The sequence below is a fragment of the Pleuronectes platessa genome, chromosome 7 (assembly GCF_947347685.1).
Source record: "Pleuronectes platessa chromosome 7, fPlePla1.1, whole genome shotgun sequence".
Classification (NCBI taxonomy): domain Eukaryota; kingdom Metazoa; phylum Chordata; class Actinopteri; order Pleuronectiformes; family Pleuronectidae; genus Pleuronectes; species Pleuronectes platessa.
Window position 1 is genome coordinate 8,264,305 of NC_070632.1, and position 20,273 is coordinate 8,284,577.

At 45.8% G+C, this 20,273-nt stretch overlaps 1 protein-coding gene across 1 annotated transcript in view; it reads left to right on the forward strand.

Moving 5' to 3' along the window:
* The first annotated feature begins 3,402 nt into the window (after positions 1 to 3,402).
* abtb2b (ankyrin repeat and BTB (POZ) domain containing 2b) overlaps positions 3,403 to 20,273 on the forward strand; it is a 42,822-nt gene continuing 25,951 nt past the window's right edge. Inside the window, exon 1 of the mRNA XM_053426996.1 lies at positions 3,403 to 4,810. Within this exon, the coding sequence (XP_053282971.1) occupies positions 3,919 to 4,810 (892 nt within the window). The 5' untranslated portion in view covers positions 3,403 to 3,918. The remainder of the gene's footprint in view (positions 4,811 to 20,273) is intronic.

Sequence of the window (20,273 nt, forward strand, 5' to 3'; positions counted from 1 at the left end):
TATGAATTAATAAAGTTAATTCATATGAGATCTAATATCACACGTGAAAAAGCACTCAAACAGTGTCAGGGATCACAATTCAGATCATATCAGATGTCATAATAGACCTTTGTTTTGTCTCACCAATGGGTTTTATCAAGCTTGGTGGGTTTTTAACTGCCCATTGAATTCGTCATACAGCCTTTAATAACAGAATTTGGATTTTAAAACCTATTCTGGAAAATTTCTATTCATGTTTCACTTCAGTCATATTTGTATGGTAACAAATCACAGCATTCATTCTCTTGAGGTACTTTACATACCTCAAGAGGTATTCCCCCCCCCCCCCCCCCCCCCGATATTGTGAAACCCAGCATTTCCCACAAAGAGCGAGCACTTGCTGACAGGAGACATACAAAAAAACTCCCCTTTAACAGGAAGTGACCTTGAGCAGAACCTGGTGACATCTGCCTCGACGGGGAAATGTCGCGTGTGAGGCTGTAGATTAAGAAATCATCACGTTTCTTCACTTAAAAAGAATCTTGCCCACATTTCAACAGGCTCTAATCCTCTAACATCACGAGATACAAAGCTTAGTAAACGTGAGAGCATGTGAGAACCTGTTGCTGCTCTCTGAGGCTGACATCACTATATCCAGTGACAACATTATGACTGAAAACATCCAGTATCACATCCATTCTGTTTCATGACCAATGCAGAGAGAAAATCAAACATTGTGAAACTAACAGTTTGAATTCCAGCGGGGCTGACGTGTTTTCAGAAAACATCTAATCTAATGCAGAGTGTTTGGTTTTGATCTGTTGACCCCCCCCATGTGTGTCACTTTAGCTCAGGGTGGTGGACTGGCCTGATGCCGGCCCTGAGCTTGCACATACACACATACACAAACACACACACACACACAAACATACACACACAAACACACCATGAGGTAAACCGGGTCTACGCCAAAGCTACATGAGGTCTGGATGAGGCAAGAGCAAACCTCCTGCTGATCTCCTCTACTCCCTGTGTGTGTGTGTGTGAGTTCAAAGTATTAATCTTGTTGAGGGGGACTTGTCATCCATATGTGGACGGAAAGCAAGTCCCCATAATGTAAGTCATTACATTTTAAAGTGAAGATGTTTCAGATGTAGGATTAGGTTCAGGTTAGATTTAGGTTAGTGTGAGTGTTGGGTGTGGCAAGTAGTAAATGTAGTCAAGGTTAGAGAAAGTCTGCAGGAAATCAATGTAAGTCAATGTAATGTCCTATGAAGTCATGGAGACACGACAGTTTGTGTGTGTGTGTGTGTGTGTGTGAGTGTGTGTGTGTGTGTGTCTTCCGAAATCATTTAAAATGGATTTGACTGCCTAACAGTGGAGGTCAACAGGACTTAAAGGTGAACTCTGTTCCCAGTTCCCCTGACTGAGTGATTCATGTGTTTTCAAGTCACTTTTTCCACTTTAAGTTGACCCATGTACAGTTTTTCCTGTAACGTACAGATCGTTGAAAGTGCAGGGAAACATTCAGAGGTGTCGCTTGCGAAACATGTCCCAGTCTCACGGGGCATGCTGGGAAAACGGGCTCTGGCCTAAACCTATTATGTAATGGTTGTCGGACTCTTTAGACACACCCTACCTGTCTGAGTGAGTGCAGACTGACGAGAAGCAGGTAGTCACAGACCTCTTTGTCATGTTTGGTTTACTTTAACTCGAGCGTGTTGCACAATCTAACCAGGATCAACAAACAGTTCACCACAATGATCCAAACCTGGACATGTTGTTAGAGGATTGGCTCACGTTTGGTACTGAGAGCATGAGCGACCACTTTCTTTTGCTTTCAGCTCTGTAGAACAGGTGACCTGACTTGGTGCAGCCCATGGAAGCTCATTCACAAAGTTGAAAATGAAGAAAAAGAGAAGAAAAAGAGCTGTATATTGTGTGTCGTTACTCACGCAATTATAACACTTCAATCCTCAGTGCGTTCCCAAATAAGCTTTTAAAATGCACATTCAGTGAAAACCCAGAGCCTCATCAAATCAAAGCAAACACTGCTCCACCTCTTACACCATCACCGAGGGCTTTACAGATTCAATTTGAGTTCCAGGCTGCAGGTAAGAGATTAGCTAATGTGTCGGCAGAAAGCCAAGTCCCCCCTGAGTCAACATGAGGAGATAATTGCAGAGTGCTTTGTGTGCGTTTCGGTTCCTGCAACAAACCAGAGGAATTTCCCCCTCGCTCATGAATAAAATTAGATTATAAATTGTCATATTGAACCTCGATGTGTGGGAGGAAATGAAAATGAGAAACACAGAGGTTGGGAATACAATGCTGTGTCAGTGTGTGTGTGGAAAATGTCTTAACTCACAGGACAGCAAACACAGAGCTGTAGGTCACCGCTTGTTTTATCACGCCTTCAAAATGTTACAAAGTGCTTCACAAGCTAAAGAATGGAAACTGAGGACAAACAATAGAAAACAGGATATTTGTTTTACCAATTATGTCATATTTTAAGCTGGTAAACTGTGCTTTACATGCTATGTCATGTGCGCTTCAATGTTATACTGCACTATATCATATACTTTGTTTTATACATTGAATATTGCATTTGCACTCCTTCATATTTCCATACCAATGCAAATAATTCAGTTTAATTCCGTGATGACACCCTAATGAACACTGCTAATGCTTTTGGTACCATTCTACTGAACGTACACTTGACTTGTTGCTACTCTGAACATCTCTGTGTCACTTTGAGTTGGTTTTATAACACTACTTCAAGCACATTGCTAGTGGATGTGTGTCCAATTGTTCTTATGTGTGTTTTTATTCAGATCATAGCATTTTATTTGATTCGTTTTTGCACTTTCTTGCACTTTGTGTCTTCCAGCTAGGCTGCAGTTGTCATAAACACTCAAAAAGGTGACTAGTTTGTCCAGTTTGGGCTTCTATCAACATTGGCAGCCCTTGTAGAGAGGACCTTCTGTAAATATAAAGCATTTAAATATAAAGGGCCCATTCTAGGGTAAAGAAAACAACGATTCATACAACTACGATTAAACACACTAGTGAACACATTACAAGGATTATTTTATAATTTCAGCCAATAGATCCCTTTCACCTAAATCGTACACACTGGACTGGAGGTTAAATAAAAAAAAGTTGAAAGTGAATTCAAACTTGACAGTATAAGAAAGCAGCACTAAAATATGTCTATACAACCATTTAAAAGTAGATAAAGTATTTGATGCTCATATGAAGTAAAACAAAACTAAAGTCCCCCCCCCCCCCCCCTCCAACAACTGGAGAAGTTCTCGGGCCGGGCCCTGATTGGCTCTGGTAAAACCTCAGCCGTCTCCTCATTGGTGTTTGTGTTTCTTCCGTGTTGTCCGTCAAGCCTTGGCCCCTCCCCTCACACATCTGCAGGCGAGGGGCAGCTCCCGGGACCAGAGGCTCCGCAGCGGGGGAGAGATGAGCTGAACACGGGCTGCTCCACGGATATACTGTCGGGAAAAGACAACCAGTGTGGCTGCGTGGAGCGGATCAACGGGATTTGTTTTACTAGAGGAACTCGGGTGTGACTGTGTTTGAAGAGCTCGGGGACATTTCGTCGTGTTTCCACAGGAGCGAGGACACCGGAGGAAAAGTTTTAAATCCCCACCAGAGGAGGCAAGGTGAGCCCGGTGCGACGTCCGCCTAACCCCGCTTCCAAGTTTGTTAACAACCGTACTCATCAGTTTGAATTTGAAGACCGTATCCGGGGCTTGTGAAGTTGTTTCGTTTCCCAGCCCCGCTCTCGGCTCCCTTCAGCAGCATGTCTGACAAGTGCGTCGCGTAACCAGTTCATCCAGCTCGGCGGGGAGTTTCGGCTCCTGTTTGACTTCCAGCGGGTTCATCCCTCCTCGGCTGCCCCTCCCGGGAAGAAAACACTTCGCCACAATGGCCGGTTTGAGCAACGTCCACATGAAAACCCTGGAGGACCTGACCCTGGACTCGGGCTACGGCGCCGGGGACTCCTGCAAGTCCCTCAGCCTGTCCTCCTCCAAGTCCAACTCCCAGGCGTTCATGACGGCCCAGCACCGGGGCAACTGGTGGTACTACTCCGGCTCCATGAACAGCAGGAACAACAGCTGGGACACGGTCAACACGGTGCTGCCCGAGGACCCGGAGGACATCTTCTCCAAGTGCCCGCGCCTACCTGAGCTGGAGGAGTTCCCCTGGACCGAGGAAGACGTGGCCAAGATACTGCGCAAAGTGGCCGCGAGTGGGAGCGTCAAGGGGGGACACGCACCCGTGTTCTCCCCGGAGGCCGTGCGGAGGCTGTCCGGTCTCCTCCGGCGGGCTCTGATCCGCATCTCCCGGGAGGCGCAGCGACTCAGCGTCATGCACTGCCGCTGCACCCGCTTCGAGGTGCAGAGCGCCATGAGGCTGGTGCTCAGCTGGTCCCTGGCCGACCACTGCGTCTCCGCCACGGTCAAGGCGATCTCCATGTACAGCATGAGCGCCGGGGAGCTGCTGAGGAAGGGCAAGTCCGCCCGGTGCGGCCTCTCCTTCTCCGTGGGACGCTTCTTCCGCTGGATGGTGGACACCCGCATTTCCGTGCGCATCCACGAGTACGCGGCCATATGTCTGACCGCCTGCATGGAGGCTCTGGTGGAGGAGGCAGGGGCCCGGGTGCTGTCAGCCGAGAGGAGCCACCCGGGGCCGGACGCGTGGTCGGGTTGCGCCCCGGTGAGCGCGGAGGCTCTGGAGGTGGTGGTGAACAATGACGCGGAGCTGTGGGGGGTCCTGCAGCTCTACGAGCACCTGATCTGTGGGAAGAACGCCAACGGTAAATATACTTTCAAATCCCCTTCACTGCCCCGAGAACAGAAACATGTGCTGAACTTTATTTAGCTGAGTAATTGATGTCATAACTTCTTTTTTAAAAATATATTCCTCTCACAACTCTCCTTCCAAGGTGCTGGCCACCACTTTCCACTTCCTCCCAGCCCACGTGTGTGGAAAAGGTGAAGTGTGTGGCCCGCTGCTGGATACAATAGCTGCGTTATGTGCCTTGTTTTACAACTTGATGGAGTCGGTGCTAATCCAACCTGTCAGAATAGGAAAATAAGAGCGCAGGGGCATCTCATGTGAACAAAGACAGTCTTTTCTCTCTCTGCCCCCGGGTCCTCTGCAGGATCCTGTGTCCAACTGCCAAATTAGATTTTAACTGCTTCACTCTCATCAGCCAGTTTCACAGCTGAGTCTTGAAACGTCGCCCTGGCTCTGCTGTTGTGATTTGGGGTTTTTGCACTGAGCCTCTCGGAGCCCAGGCACATGGGGAGGCTTGTCTGTTGACACAGCTCTCTGTTTACGCTGACTTCACCTCTCTTCCTCCTGCTGGGCTGGCTGCACTCCTTCCAAATCCTTATCCTTTCTTCCATTTCCTCATCCTGCTCTTCTCATGTTGGACAAATCCTTTCTCAGCCATGCACCACCGTCTCCACAAATCTTACATCTGTCCGCCTCCCTTCTCCTCCAGCTCCAGATGTGCATCCTGCTCCCTGTCCATTTGATTTCCTCCACCCTCACGTCCGTCCTCAATTAACTTTCCCCTTGCCTCAAAACCCCTAATACACTCGTAGCGCTCTTTCCATGGCTGTTTTGGCAGTCCAGTGTGGAAGCTGATTCATGAGCTTGTGTTGGGACAATGTAACCAGGCTTTGTTTGTGGCCCACTACCAGCTCCCTGGAGCAGAGCTTTTAGCTGGAGCACAATGGCCTTTTGTTGTGTGATCGTGCAGCTTAGCCCAATGCAGAGGGAGTGAAAACAAATGCTGGAGAAGCCGGACACACAAGCGCACACGCCCATGGACATGCACTTTTTTACTGGGCACACAGAGAGAGAGAGGAAGGGAGAACAGCAGGGTCCATTATTACAGGGTTTTAAAAATTAGACTCAGGATTGATCTGAGTTCAGATGTTGTCATGCAGGAGCACCTCTCAGTGTGAAGAAGAGTTTCTTAAAGGCCTGAGGTCAGGCAGCGCTCGCACACACACCGTGCACGCACTCACTCTCTGTTGCATTTCTTACTCTGTGCTGCAACCACTGGTTTCATCATAATTCAAACTTACAAGTGCTAAAAAGACAGCAGTGCATTGGACTTCTCTGCCATATGCCTGCGTTGGAACCTTTTTTATTGCTAAATAAGTTAAAGAGCAGCTTTTGTCCCAGCATTTTACCAGATGTCCTTTGGTTGGGTTTGGACTGGCCTATTTTGGTGGGTTCAGTCACTGGTTTGGAGAAAGACCCGTGTGTGTAATAACAACAGACTATTATACTGACCACCCTCGCTTTTTATAGACCCACGACTGGGCCCTGCAAGCCACATGCCCCTCTACCACCTTACCACCTGACACCCCACACCCTAAACCTGGCTTTCTGCCCCCCCCCCAACCGCTCCCACTGAAGTCCCCATTCCCACCAGAACCATCACTGCACACAAACGCAAAGATTCATTTTCTGTCCTCAAGCCAGACTCCGAACAGGGGGGGGGGTTAGACTGCCCATCAAATGGCTGGGCACGGTCTGATAAATACCCCTCCCTCCTTACCCTCTTGATTTCTCTCCTTTTCTCCAATTCTTTCTTTTCTCAGAGGCTGGCCCACATCTGGAACTCTTTAAGTCAGAAATGACTTCTACGGCTCCAATAACAATTCTGAAAACTCCCTCCTTCCTCTCCTCCTGCCCTCTCTTGCTGACTCTCACTCTTGGCACTCTCTCTCTCTCTCTCTCTCTCTCTCTCTCTCTCTCTCTCTCTCTCTCTCTCTCTCTCTCTCTCTCTCTCTCTTTGCTGTTGCGTATACGTCCACTTCGTCTTTATCTGTTTATTTCTTCTGGTCTACTGGGAGTGCATTAGGGGAACTTGGTTGTGATGTGCCAGGATCTTATTCATTACTCATGCACACAGTGGTACGAGCATGTTCATACACACACACACACACACACACACACACACACACACACACACACACACACACACACACACACACACACACACACAGTCCCTGAAACCTATTCATTCTGCTTGACATGTGTTCAAATGGCTCCACGGCGCTGACTGAACTCGCTGCATGGTACCACTATACAGAAGAATCCATTCGTCATTCATTTCTCTTTTCAAGGATATAGCTGGAGAGAGCTCTTCCTGGTGTGATTTGTATTTACGGTACTATGGGGCTTTTCAAAGTGCAGAGTAGTTGCTGTACTAATGGAAAGTGGAAGTGGATATGAAATCATTGATCTTTATGACTGGCTCACAGATGTCTGATGCACAACGTTTGTTAAAAGGCATCCCTGTGTGAGTTTTTGTGTAACTTTAGAAATTTTCTCAGACTGTTGCATCTATATCTGTTTCAAACTCGACCTAGAACAGTTGTCCAGTCGTTCGATTTGCTAAGGGTCAGTAGTCCTTGATCTTGTTGACAGTAGAGAAGTGTTTTTTTACTCTGACTTCGCTCCATTCAAGCTTTGCAGTGGCCAGAAGTGGAAGACTGTGGTTTCAAAAGACTACTTTAGACCTTGAATGTGAACAATTAACTGTAGGAACCCGAAAGCAGAGTAAAGTTGAAAGAGAGCCCTCGTGTTTAGCAACATTTGCACACATAGATAAACTTAGATTTGGTTTCGTTCCAACAGAAAAACAAAGTTCCGTTTCTCTTCCTCAGGTCTATAAAGGTAGGGGAGAGGCTGTGAGTAATGGGTATTGGGTGCCCTGGGAGAACGGGGCATATGATTTGCTGCGCAGAATTTCCCAAAATATGTATTTAGCTCAGAAAGAGGCGTGGGAACAGTGGGCAGAAAGATGCAGGGAGAGCGGCCCAGCACTGTGGTCACACAGATGGGGAAACCAGCACTCTGGAAATACACTCCCTGCTCCACAAATCTGGAGCACCATCAAATACACTTTTGGGAAACGTATCAGGACATCATGGTGAAACAATCTCAAAGTTCATCCTTGTGCGATTGCCTGCGTGTTTGGCAAGCGGCGTGTTTGCCCAGGCTTTGACAGCAAGCCTGTGTATGGCCTGGATAAATGTACACGTGAATTTAGGTTAACCTTGTGAGGACTGTCAGCAGGTCAGTGTGCAAAGAGTTAAGACCATAAGTCATATAGCTGGATAATAAGGGTTAATCCTTCACAATCCACTACAATTTATGTTGGGGTGAGAGTGTTCTATGATGAATGCACCACCTCAGGCTACACACACACACCACAGACAAAGACACTGATGATCCATCTCAGTATTTGCACTGGTTTCTTGTCCAGTCCCAGCTGTGAAAACACTGGCCCATTAGAGAGCTGGCGTGCACATGCTCAAATGTGCTCTTTTGTGGGTGCTTCAACGTGTGGGTATAAAGCCTCTCCTTGGGAAAAGGGTGAGTAATGCCCCTCGCAGATATAACGCCACAAATGATTTCTTTGGCTTCGGGATCCAATTTTTCTCACATGCTTCAACACAGTTCCTTTAAGTTTGTGTAATGAATTTATTAACAAAGTCACATAAGCTTCTTGACAGATCGTACACTCCCCTGTGTGTAGCCTGTCGCCACTTGCTCCTCTCCTCTTTGAATCTTCACCGACATTATTCCGATCTCCTGCCACGCTCGTCCTTTTACATTACAGCAGCATGAGTCATGCTTCTTAATTAACACTGTTTACAGTAAAGCGCTGATAGAGAGGAAGCAAATAAAGATGGGGATGGCAGATACTCAAGGGAAAAAAAGGCATTGGCCACAAATAGACACACAGAAATAGCAGCAGCACACTTTAAAGCTTTCGTGCCATTGCATCTTGATTTAGTCTTTCTAATCACATTCCTGAGGAGGAGGAGTGCTGAAGTCTTTATTCGGTCCAGAGAAAACTATAGACTTCTTATTTGGGCTTGTTTTAAATTGGGAAAAAGTGCAGCTAGTGTGTCACATGCATTACCACAGAGGCCTGGCTATGGTTCTCAAGGGAATCTGTCGTGCATGTTAGGTTGCTGGGCAGCTAATGAGGGAAGCAGGAAGACTGGCTGGAAGATGGCTGGAATCTTGGACCGGACGGCTCAGTGCATTGCCTGTTTCGTAGGAATGGTTTTGTTGAAAGGATCAAATCGTTCCAATGTGAAGTCTGGCTTTAGAGACAGCACTCCCACATGCACCTGTGCTGGAGTCTATACTACATTTTGGGAAATCGTAGGAGGTCAAAAGGGAGAGGTCAGCGGTAGTGAAGGGAGTTGTTTCTCAGCAGTAAAATCAGCAAGATTTGAGGACTCTGCGAAAACTTTGCCATTTTTGTCATATAGCCAGTGGATGTGGCCCATGTACAGGAAACAGTTGGACTCACAGTGATATAGATATTGGCTGTATCACATCATTAATTTACTTACATACACAGATCAAATTATCCCTGTATTAAAGTGGAACTGAAAAATGGATGAAAGACATGCACAAACATGCAATTTGGACCTGGACAGCTGTTACACTTTCTGTTCTGGTATTCACGAAACCCAGGGAAGTATGTTGTGTTAGCTGGAAGGCCAGATTGCTAAACCCAACTCCAAATCAAATCCTAATCTTGCTTAGGGATGATTGCCAGAAAGTTCAGACACAGGCCATCACTGCAGATTATTCTGTGGATCATGTTGGCCTTGGCTGCCAGAGGTGCCTTGTGTCTTTTTGTTGGTCCATCTCGCTCACTTGATCAGTAGCTATAGCCACACCAGCCAAAAGGGAAAGAAAGTCGGGTTGCAAGTTTGGGCAACATAACCGATAATGACTCAACACCTTGAGGCTCATGCGTGCAAAAGAAATTATGTTATCATCCTTAATTTCCTTGACAAAGTGAAAGAGTGAGATTATGATATGACAGCAACATGGCTTGTGCAAGTGTTCTTAACCAACTAAAGATCCATGGTTGGAAATAATTTGGAAATGAAAGTAAAAACGTTTTTTTCTTAAATATGCCTGATGAATCAGAAGGAGTATACAAATTTTTTAAGATTGTCTCTCTAAAAGTGTGTCTGACCTTTATTTAGTACAATGTTTACTGTAAGTGTGACTTTAAAAACAATGTGCATGAAAGACGTCTTTGTTACAGAAAAGACTTTTGACCACCCCAGACCCCAAACAGTCAGTCAGTCATTAGAAGAGATCTGATATTGCTACTACAACACTATCCAACTTGTAGCTACACCACACTCTCACTCAGTTATTTAACTTAAATTGCTTGATTGAGTGTTAGAGACTGTGGTTGCCTAGAAAAAGACACAGAGCTCCATTCAGACTCTTAATTTGGTTTTGTCCGTGGCAGTGCAGATCAATTCTGCCCTGCTTTAATACGAGTAAACTTTAAACAACCTTCTCAGTCTGTGTTAAACCACCAAACCCCCTCAGAAAAAAAAAATCATAATTTCCCCTGCTCCTCACCCGTGAAAAAGTCAATGCCAACCATCACAGTTCCACTTGTTAATAAGCATGAGCTGCCATCGGTTTCCCTGCGTGTGCTCTCCAGCTAAACTAAAGCCATTCCCTTCAGTCGATGTGTAATAGTTCTGTGGGTGATTTGGCTGTAATATTGAATCTCACACATACAGATGAGATGGGCAGGCTTCAGGGGGCAAGGGGTGAGGAGCTGGAGCACAGAGGGGGGGTGGATCAGGTAGTGTTTAGTTTAAATGGAAACAGATTTGCCCGACCAGGGGTTGGATAAAAAAAAAAAAATAACCCTCTCTTGAAATCGGTTGGATTCATACTGACTTTGCTGGATGGAGTTTTGGAGAAATAATTTGAGGGAGTGCTGAAGCTGCAACCCCACGGATCCTCTCAAGCTGTGTTGATCTATGTATCCAGGTTGGCCACAACCAGATCTCTGAGTGTGTGTGTGTGTGTCTTTGTGTGTGCTTGCCAAAGGAAGGAAGGGTTGGATCGTTTCTCTTAGCCACCACTGAAAGAAGGGACACTGCTTCTTTTTGGATGCTCCTGAGCTAAGCCTGGAAAGTAATAATTTTTTCCCCTGTTGTTTTTGTAAACGGGCCGTAAGAGGCAGCTCCTTGTGACGCCGTCAGTGACCTCTTTGTCCGATGGACTCAGAGCGGCAGTGTGTGGAGTTTGAATGGCAAAGCTCAGCTATTTTGCACTGGAAAAGCAAACACACTTTCACACACATGACTCCGTTCTCTATTACTTTCTCAGGCATAAAAACATCCAATGGTATTGATATACACAACTTCAGACAATTATTTGTCATAATAAATATAGGCATAGGGAGATGTGGGATTTTTCCATTTGACATTTTAACCATCGCTCTTACTTTCACTTACTCTGCAGCAACTGCCCAACAACTTGACTCACCTCACGGAAATCTATTGTTACCCTACCCTTGAATGCAAACACACATGTAAGTAAACACATACTGAGACAGTGGCGACAAAGAGAAGAAGATGCTTTAACTTCAGTCTTGCGTGACCAGGCAGTGAGTGTACAGAGGGTGGAGTACGCAAACACTGTCAGGAGACAGAGACGCTCTGTTGAGGGCTCGCGTTACTGCCTCTTCACTCTTCACTGCAACACAAACGTCCTCTTTAAATAGAAATATGTCTGTAGGAGCAATGTCAGTTCTTCACACGGAGAAACGGCTCCTTGAATTCAGGAACTGCCTCCCAGGCCGTCTTCAGCAGGTTGAGCAACAGTTTACGGCTTTCATGATGTTTGGAAGCAGTTTCTCCAACACCCCAAACAGCTGGCCAATTTTCCAGAGGGAGGCTTGGATAGAGAGAGCAAGAAAAAGAGATATCGAAAAAAAAGTGCAAGAGGGAGAATGGAAAAGTAGCAGCAGCTTCAATAAGAAGTTTGTTGGTGAGGGCCAGGTTCAGTTGGCGAGGTGCCTTCCATGACAGTTAACTGGTGCGGGTGTGTTGCATTTCAGTCATATATAGGCCACTACAGCCTTTGACTTTTTTTTTTTTAATTCGATATCCTGTCATCTCTGCCATCTCTCCGATCTGTGAGTGCACATTTGCTTTTTCTGTCTACGTGCTTGATTGAGGGTTGAGTGACAGTTGACACTGACATCCAGTCAGTGTGATGAGTGGGTGTCTAATCCTGTTTGACTCATCTCAATCGGCTTTCATCTGATGACTAATTTGCCTCTTGGGGCAACGGCCAATATTTTAGGGCTTCCGGTGTAACAGTGGATATCCGGGCAAAGACTCTGACTAGTTTCTTTTATAAGTCAAATGTTTCTATATACTTTTTGTAGGAGCTTCAGGTCCCGACGACTCTTTTGCTCTCCACACAGACTTTGTACCAAAACCGACTCAAACATTGGCAACCAGAAGGCTTCTAGCCCCAAAGTCTCTCGCCGACAGATTCTGCTTATTCTCATGCAGAATGGGTTTATAGGGATTATGTTTAACCCAAGGAGAAGTAGAGGAGAAGGCTGAGGGTGATTTACACTTTCTTTCTTCCAGTGACAGATGGAGAGGGATTATGTTCCCATTAGTTTCCTTTGCTTTTTTGAGCAATGATAATGCTCATTACCTCTCTATTGTCTTCTCCTTGTCACCACCTGCTTCTCCCCCATCAGAAACTGGAATGTTTTGTTTATCGAGCCTGCAGCTTTCTCACTAACGACCTGTAGGTAAACACAGAGGCTCAGTGGCTCGATCTCTTTTTGCCTACATCACAGGACACATCGGTCTCCATCAAACCCTCCAATGTCCTTTTGACCGTCCACTTTTTCATCTCTTCTTCTTGGTTATTCTCAGACCACTCTATAATCTCTGGCTTTGGTCGCCCTTTCAGAACTGTGTGTGCTCTCTCTGCAACTCTCTCTCTCTTCTTATGCTTCCAGCGTCTTTGCTTTCATAACACACAAACGATCATTCCAATTTTATTTTCCAAAACGTAACCTTTTGCAACCCTGCAAAACACATCACCTGTTGGGTCAAGGTCCTTCAGATAGACATGTGGTGATTGAAAGAGCCACAGTTGCGCACATAGCATATTTAGACCAAAACCATGTACAGTAAGGAAGTCCCTCGTGGTTAGTGGGGGGGAAGAAGGACGTTCAGATCAGGGCCATATGGAGAACACATGTGGGCACAGGAAAACAGACACTGTCAGGCAAGACACCCTCAGCCGTAGCTTGTCTCAGTTGATAAGATCTGCAGAGCACATCCACCACATGCACCACATGTGGACCGTATCCTTGAACCAAAATAAACAGTTTGGAGCCCACAGGTAACTTAAAGAAGATGTATATTTTTTTTTAAGGAAAAGTTAGTAACACAGCATATTTGATGATGTGTCTATGTCGTGTTTGTGTGGAAACTTGTACGGCTCGACTGCCCACGTGAATTGGCTGGTGCAATAATAAAACTCTGACCTGACACTTTGTGTTACTGTGGGTCTGGAGAGGATTTATTTATTTGGCTATGGTCTCGCTTTGCCTCTGCATTCCTACATTGCCCGTGTACACATAGTCATGTGTTTGAGTTTGTATTGTAAAGATGTATCTGGATGTCCGGATGTTGGTCTTGTCTATTTATCCACATCTGGCTCTCTCATCTGGCTTCTTTCTCTGGCTGTCTCTCTGTGTTGTGTTGGCCATCTGTGTGTCACTGCAGGGTCACAGACAGCGACTGGACATATTACACTCCGGTGATTGCAGCCAAGTTTCCTCTTAAACGTTGAGATCATCTGCCTACTGAGCATAATAAGGGTGGAGGGGGGAAGTTAGGGAGGGAGCATGGTGGTATGCGGTGGAATTTCACCCTGATAAAAGGACGCCTTCTTTGAGCGTGTCCAGAAAATTGGAATTTCCTTTGTCTCCGTTCGTGTTAAACTAAAAACTTCTGAAGATATATTTTTCCTTGCTTCAGAATGATTAATTCAGCTTTGTGCTTTGTGTTTGTCGGCACACGCTGTGAGAATATGCATCGCGCTATTAATATCCTGAGTGACTTCTTGTCGGTGGTGTGTGGAGACTGCAGAGGAAGTCAGTCAGACAGCAGTTAAACAGAGCGCGGATAAAACGAGGCGTACCCCTCATTGCTTTCCCCTCTTCTCCACCTCAAAGAGCGAAACACAGCCTCTGAAACAGTCACAATGCCAATGTTTTCATCAGATCATCAAACTGGATCCTGTTTAACTCTATGTAAACCCAAAGGGATCATTAAAAATGTTAGACGTTTGATCCCCCCGCCTGGCCCTATGGACGCAAGTGTGACTAATTTTGACTCTATTGAAAAAGCATTCTCACTATTTTCCATGTGTTTAACATCAGGCACAGTCCATATACTGCACATATTGTACATACACCTGTCAACGTGTCAGAGCTCTGGCCTTATGGTGCCTCGGTTAAAAGGCGCCGTAAAGGTGCTCTCAAAGGCGGCCCGACAGTCGTTAAACAAATATATGAAGTGTAATGTAAGCCCCAGCCAAGTGTTGACTCTGATGGAGGTCCGCGAGGGAGGAATCTGTGAAGATGAAGGTCAACGCACCTTTCTGTTTAATAAATGTGCCAATAATTCCATGCTTATAGAGTCCGACTAATTTATAGATTGGGCTGATATGAGCCTTTCACAGACATATCAGTATCTATGTTTATGTTTGCTGATATATTTAGTTGTATTTTAGTTTTAGTTTTATTCATGGTTATTTGTAATTATATGTATTGGCCGAGATATCAGTATTGGAAATATTTTCTCCTCTGGTGATGCTTTGAGCACAAAGGTCCATGGTCCACAGAAGGAGCCTTTCACAGTCCAGTCAGAAGCTAAGACAGGGTGTGTGTTTGCATGGTAGGGCTGTAAGGGGCAGATGAGTCAGGGGGTTAAGGTGGAAGAGGGGGAGGGAGTCCGCCCAGGGGTCAACAAGTCATAAATACTGCAACACCCACCCTGCAGCTCAGCCGAGTCCCAGCCAAGCTATCGAGCGAGAGCAGCTTTTATTCATCGAGTTGGTTTCATACAAACATTTTGACAAAGTTGTTTTCTTTAGGCACGCCGAAACTATTTTGTTTTGTCAAACAGTCTGCAGCCAGGATCCAAAGCACGGGCAATCAGATTTCTGGAGGAACAATGGAGCGAGTTAAGGGAGGCGAGCCCACATGTGAAGATGTTGGGGGGGCGATGTCTTGATGCATCTCAGTGACTCTGATAACATTGTGACACAGCCTCTCAGTCTGAATAGACAAAGATAACACACAGCAGAACATCGCTTGCATACAAACTCTCCAAGAAAATCAAAAGTCACTTAAGATAGAGAGGCAGACTGATAAGTAGCAAGCAGGCAGACACAGATGGAAAGGAATTTACTCTATCTGAGGATGCAGGTGTGACAAGCTGGGTTGTTTAAACTCATTAGGTTGTCTGTCTGCTGTGTGTGGAAGAGAAAAAAAAAGAGCAGAGGGAAACAGATTGTTGTCATCCTTCTTGTCATGGCTGGATAGCTATCATCTCCAGCCTCATGCTGGGGGAGACAAACTTTGGCGGGGGCCCCTCTTCTTGTCTTGACCCTGTGGAAACCTCCCAGGAGCTCCATCTCTCTCTCCTGTCCTTCCTCCCCCTTCTCTTTATATATCCTCACTCCTCTGCCGCTCCCTGTGTTCCGCACACGTCTTGAAATGTCATCATCATCTCTTGCAGAGAGGAACAGGAGGATACTAATAACATAATATTTTAAAAGTGTGTTTGAGAGACAGTGAGGAGGTGAAAGACAGATGTTCTTATGTCTTTGCATATTCATTATTTTACGCAGATGGATAGAGAGGAGATAGAGGCCCTGATCTAAAACAGTTTTAGTTAAAGTAATATGAGGTTTTACAAGCCAGTGCACCCTGTGCTGTAAAGTTAACAGCTTTCCCAGCAGAGCAGAGGAGATGAGTGTTATTGATGTGTTTTAAAAATGTTTAATACGTGGCTATTAAAACTCCCATAGGTCCCAAATTAGGTTTAATGTATCTAACTGGCTTCCTACTGAGAGATACAAGGAAGAGAGCAAAGTGGAAAATAAAAAGCAGCAGTGAGTGACAATGACACGCACAGAGAGGGAAAAACCATAGAGCAAGAAATGAACCTGCCTAGTGGTTCTTGGCTCGAGTGCACTTCTGCTCTGAAGGCCATAATTACCCCCCCGACCAACTTGTGTTGGTAGCTGGAGAGTGGTGAGGTCAGCAGTTAGCTGGCTAGCACAGTGGGGTGAAGCACTATTCATACCCTGGCTTGTGCATTTCTGCATGCAGCTCTCCATCCAACACTCAATATGGATCTTCATTCAGACTATCTTTGTCCATGAATGGTTTCTCCGTCACCACAATCTGATAATCGAATCACAGAAAACCTTCCCCTCCCCTCCGTCTTCTATCTTCCAAACTTTCACTTTCCTTCTCTCGCTTCTAGTTTCTGTCGTTCAGCGGTCGCTGGTTGGATATCCTGCCAAGGCTCATCTGGCCTGAGGGTCAGCCAGAGACTTCCTAAGCAGAGCTGCTGTTATACTCAAACTCCTGGGAACCTGTAGCTCGGAGTCAACGGCTGGGGAAGGCATCAACACACACACATACACACAGGCAGCAGGAGGCTTGTTTTTTAATATGTGCAGTAATCTCTGGGTATCAAATTGTGAGAGGCTGGCTGATGGGCTCAGTCAGGTTTTCAGCAGGAGGTCTTCTTCTGCTTCTTCTTCTTCTTCTTCTTCTTCTTCTTCTTTTTAACTGACTCCATGCAGATGTGTCTCTTTACACAACTCTCCCCAGCTTCCTCTTGTCTTCATTATGGTGTGTGTTGTGTTTCTCCCAAGTGGCAAAGGTAAAACATAGGTGATTATCACCCTGTAGTTTCTGCAATTACCTCTGAGACTTCACAGGCTGAAACTGTAAATGGAAGTTGTCCCAGGGTAGTGTGTGTGTGTTTGTGTGTGTGGGGGTGTGTGTGTGATGCGTGTGTGTGAGCATGTGTCAGTGTTTTCATAGCTTAAGGCTTTGGGTAGTCCAAACCCCAACGCTGAACACTTGGCTAGTAGTTGAATGAAGTATCCCACGAGCCTCTTCTGTCTGTCTAGCCATTCGTGGTCATGGGGTTTCCCAAGCGGGCAAAGCAGAGGTTGTTTATCTTGGAATGTGGCAGGAAGTAGAAGAACTAAAAAGTTGGAGCGAGAATACAAAAAAAGGAGAACGATTGTGCGGAAAATAGAGATTTTGTCGAGTGAGAACCTGTCACACGCTGCACAAGTGCTGGAGGGGGGTAGATGATGAGGACCAGCAGGACCTGCACACATACCATCACCCAGACCGACCCAACGCTGGGAGAAGGAGAATGAAAACAGATTTGTCACTCAGTTCACTGTTTGTACAGGGGCTGTGTGTGTGTGTAAGAATAGTCATCTCCCCCAATCTGTTCCACACAAACATTCCTTTAAAACACTCACACACCCACACCACTCCTTTTAGAGGGTTTCAGCTGGGCAGTCGGGTTGAGGGGTCTGTGTGTTTTAGTGTGTGTGGTCAGGATGTGGCTAGCACCTCTCACTCGTCATGATTTACTAACAATAACCACAGTGGTCAGAGCCCGACACTCAGCACATAGTACGAGCCTGAGTTGGTCGACTGTACGACAATCTGTAAACTTTTCCATATCCCCCCCGATTCTGTTCAGTCTCTCCAGGAGCATGCGCTGTGCATAAACGATTCATTGGTTGTTTCCTGCTGAGCACGGTTTTATTAATTTCTGTAAAAAGGGGCATAAAGGGTAATACACAATGTGGCAGGTCTAAGATGTAGAAATGTGTGTGGGCCAGGGCGTGAGTTTCTGTGTGTTTGTGTGTTAGGAAGCACTTAGAGTCTGTCGGCTATTATTTAGCCATTGTGGCTTTGGGAAGAATCGTGGGAACGTCAGTTGAAGCCTATTGACATGGTCTTCTCTGATAGGAATAAATCCATTAACACACACGCACACACAAACACACACACACAGACACACACACCACACACTAACTGCCCGGCTTCCAAAGCAGTTAAAAGCCAAATAGCCCTTGGCGTTGACACTGCTTCTACTTCTTCGAGTGCTGTTTGTTAAAGTGCTCTGGTTTTGTACTTGGAAGAAATATGACGGGATGGGAGGAAGCGGAGAGGGAGGAAGGCAGCCGTCTCTCTTGAGGTGATATCTCTCCTTGCCTGTGATCCTCGCCTTTCTTTTTCCATCTGCCGGTTAGAGGAGAGGGCTTCTGTGGGTGGTCCACAGAGACCAATGGAACAGTAGCCTCTCACGATGTGCAAAACACACACGCATGCTCAAACACAACACATGCTTACAGACACACAATCGCACACGAACAGACACATTAAAACCCACTGCGGAGATGAAACCTGTCTGAAGATGACCTTATTAAGTATTTCAATGACACACACTGAGTCAAGCTTTCCAGTAGCACCTGCAAAGGCAACAGCTGGGAACACACAGAGCAACAAACACCCCACTCACTGTGCATACACACACACACAAACATCCACTCACCTCCCACAACTTTATTTGTGTTGCTGCCATGCTTGGCCTAAAGAATGTTTGCCCCCCTGGAGAGAAGAAGCAGCAAACGCTCATCACACCACGGATGTGAGTTTTGTTTCGTATCATAGTCACAACATTGTGTTTGAAGACAAGACCATAGTAATGCTGACTCAGGATGATCCACACCTGTAGGAGCAAATTTCAGAGTATAAGGTCATAGCTGAGACCCATCCCAGGGTTCCCAGCTTAACTTTGGATAGTTATAATGGATTTGCATAAGATACAGCCAGCAAACAGTCAGACTGAGGTTAAACATACGCTCTGAAATTTGTCCACTGAGCCACAGAAATGATATTCCTCTTTTTTAAATATTCTGAGATTGCCAAAATAAACTGAAATGATGTAGGCGAGTACACTCACAATCTCACACACATTCACATGCATGATACAAAGTTTACTTTTCCTGTTCGAAGTGTACAACTTTAGCTGTACTTATTTTTTTTGCTCCCTCTCCAGCAAAATTTTGCAATCACGTTTAGAATCCGTCACATAAGCACAGTCGTCTTTTCCATAGGAAGAGGAAAGAGGGGAGACTTTTATCAGCTCACAAAGACAACATGGTTCTCTAACCTTCACTCCAACATCCTCCCCTGGTCGAGTGTGTGTGAGTGTGTGTGCGTGTGTGTAACATGATTATGAAACAAGTCTGGCTTCTTAAACCCCTTATTAAAGTTAGCATACTATTGTGTCTGTCAGTTGTGAGCCGTTTAACTGAAGATTGATTTTACTTTCCCAGATTTTTGAGAACAGAAACGAGAGTAGTTCCTAGAAAGTGGTAAAATAATGGGAAAGAATAATTTGGTTTATTTTCTATTCGGTTATCATTGTTTTACTTTCATTTTGTGTTACGCCTAAGGGAGATGTTGACCCCCCCCCCCCCCCCGGTCCACAGCTATTGTACTGTAGGTGAGCGTGTGTTGTGTAATGATGACATGGACACAATGAGGCTTTGTTTCACTCTTAGTTTGTGTCATAGTGCTGACCACCACATGGACATAGATGAGGGTGACCTGAATGTGAGTGTGTGACATTGTGTGTGTAAGTGTTGCATTGTGGGCGTGAAGAGTTGAGGGGTCAAGAGGTGACATAACTGCATAAGAGGATGGTCCCTTTCCATAGGCCCCTTTTGAGGTGTGGACACTCCCTCTGTGTTGAGTGTGTGTACGTGTGTGTGTGTGTGTGATAGGGGTAGGAATATGCTGTGTGTGAGGGTCAGGGGTGAGCTGTTAACCCCCTCGGGTGTCAGATGGGCCATACAGCCGGTTGAATGAGGTAACTGGTCTGGTTAGAGGTAGTTTACTGCCTCCCTGTTAAAGAGGTGGACATCTCGACACGCCCTTCAGGTCCCTAACACACCCAGGTCACAAACACACAGGATATTTAGAGCTGCCATCCCAGAGACTGACACATGGCTGCCTGATTTGTGGATTTGATGACACCTCAGTGCTCGGGGCATACCATTATTTCATTCCGTGCCGACATGTGTGTGGTCAAACCGCAACGGGCACATTTGTCACATCGTCAACATGTGTGTCTGACTTTGGGTGGTCCCCTGATTTATACACATCGGTGGCATTGATTTCCTGTCTAATTGTATGAGGTGCTCTCCAATTCAGCCGCCCGATGTTATGACAGCTATGCGTCCCCCCCCTCCCAGCAGAGAAATATCACCTCTCCTCTGTCTTTCACTGTGACAGTTGTTGT